This window comes from Eriocheir sinensis, unplaced genomic scaffold, assembly GCF_024679095.1.
Source record: "Eriocheir sinensis breed Jianghai 21 unplaced genomic scaffold, ASM2467909v1 Scaffold957, whole genome shotgun sequence".
NCBI classification, from domain to species: Eukaryota; Metazoa; Arthropoda; class Malacostraca; order Decapoda; family Varunidae; genus Eriocheir; species Eriocheir sinensis.
This window is the reverse complement of record NW_026112338.1, coordinates 140152-141888: the sequence shown is the minus strand read 5'-3', so window position 1 is coordinate 141888 and position 1737 is coordinate 140152. Positions and strand designations below refer to the sequence as shown.

Here is a 1737-nt window from a genome sequence, read left to right as displayed (position 1 = left end):
ATAATACATATGTCATACAGGCTATTATATAAACTATATCATTGGCTGTTATAATGCCGACCAAACCCTCATCTTCCTTTATTTAATACACCCGTCATGGATTTAAACCCACTGGCTGTACTAACCGTGGCTACTTGGTCTTTCTTCTTCTTATTATTATTATTATCGTCCCTTCTCGCCATCATTCTCAGCACGCGTCAGCCCCTCATCGTCCCCATGGCCGCGTACACACGTGTCAATCTGTTTCGTGTCCCCTCCAGTCCCCGCCTAACGTTTTGAACCAGCAAGGCAAGCAACGTCGTTATAAATCTCCCCCTTCTCCTCCTCCTCGCCCCCCCCCCCCTTCTTCGTATACTTCTTCATCTTCTTCATCTTCTCCGTCTTCTTCTTCTTCTTCTTCTCCTTTTTTTTCTTCTTCTTCTTCTTCTTCTTCTTCTTCTTCTTCTTCTTCTTCTTCTTCTTCTTCTTCTTCTTTCTCTCTTCCCTTCCTTCCTTCCTTCCTTCAAACGATGCAGCAATCTGCCAATCAATGGGGGCATGTGCCGGGGGTGCATCGCCTCGCCCACCCCACAGATATCGGCAGGAGTTATTTTTCGAAGACCCGTCCGCCACTGGAACAGCTTTCCAGCAGAAGTTGTTTGGTCGAAAGCGATAATTTCCTTCCAAGATCGCACTGGTCGTCACTTTGCTGCGTCAGGGGCGAGCTCGAAGTGCCCGCGCGTGCGTACAAAAGTGCTTCAGTCTGTGGCGCAGGTCCCTCAATTGGCTGACGAGCTGATTCACATGTCGCTAAAGCAGGCAGCCTCGTGATGAACCAGCAGGCTTTTTGTTGCTTGCCCTCCCATGTTTTCACGCCTGCTCCTCATCTTCCTCCTCCTCTTCCATTTCCTTCTTCCTCACCGCGGCTTCCTCACGTTTTCAAAGGGCTCGTACAGGCTGTTCTCGACCACCTCGGTCCTGCGGGTGTTGTCCAAGGTCTCGTACAGGCTGTTCTCGACCACCTCGGTCCTGCGGGTGTTGTCCAAGGTCTCGTACAGGCTGTTCTCGACCACCTCGGTCCTGCGGGTGTTGTCCAAGGTCTCGTACAGGCTGTTCTCGACCACCTCGGTCCTGCGGGTGTTGTCCAAGGTCTCGTACAGGCTGTTCTCGACCACCTCGGTCCTGCGGGTGTTGTCCAAGGTCTCGTACAGGCTGTTCTCGACCACTTCGGTCCTGCGGGTGTTGTCCAAGGTCTCGTACAGGCTGTTCTCGACCACCTCGGTCCTGCGGGTGTTGTCCAAGGGCTCGTACAGGCTGTTCTCGACCACCTCGGTCCTGCGGGTGTTGTCCAAGGTCTCGTACAGGCTGTTCTCGACCACCTCGGTCCTGCGGGTGTTGTCCAAGGTCTCGTACAGGCTGTTCTCGACCACCTCGGTCTCGCCTTGGAATCGCATCCTCACATCTGCGGGTGTGTCGAGGACATGCTGGGACCGATAACAGAAGGTACTACTGCTGCCACTACTACTACTACTACTACTACCACTACCACTACTACTACTACTACTGGTACTACTATTGCTGCCACTACTACTACTACTACTACTACTACTACTGCTGCCACTACTACTACTACTACTACTACTACTACTACTGCTACTAATGGTAGTACTATTGCTACTACTTCTGTTATTACTACTACTACTACTACTACTACTACATTTTTTACTACTACTACTACTACTACTACTACTACTTTTT

The 1737-nt window shown here is 50.8% G+C and overlaps 1 protein-coding gene across 1 annotated transcript; it reads right to left on the bottom strand.

Annotated features, from left to right (window-relative positions):
• Positions 1-896: 896 nt before the first annotated feature.
• LOC126995022 (uncharacterized) lies at positions 897-1434 on the bottom strand. Its single transcript, XM_050854330.1, has 2 exons — positions 1308-1434; positions 897-1256 (listed from the first exon to the last, which is right to left on the bottom strand). The coding sequence occupies exons 1-2, from the start codon at positions 1431-1433 to the stop codon at positions 897-899; spliced, it is 486 nt and encodes a 161-aa protein (XP_050710287.1). The 5' UTR covers position 1434.
• Positions 1435-1737: the final 303 nt, after the last annotated feature.

What these genes read in the sequence shown, in the direction of transcription:
- LOC126995022 (XM_050854330.1), bottom strand. Translation starts at nt 1,433, where the DNA reads ATGCGATTCCAAGGCGAGACCGAGGTGGTCGAGAACAGCCTGTACGAG. An exon ending in ACAACACCCGCAGGACCGAG is followed by an intron (nt 1,257 to 1,307) that starts GTGGTCGAGAAC and finishes CGCAGGACCGAG; the next exon opens with GTGGTCGAGAACAGCCTGTA.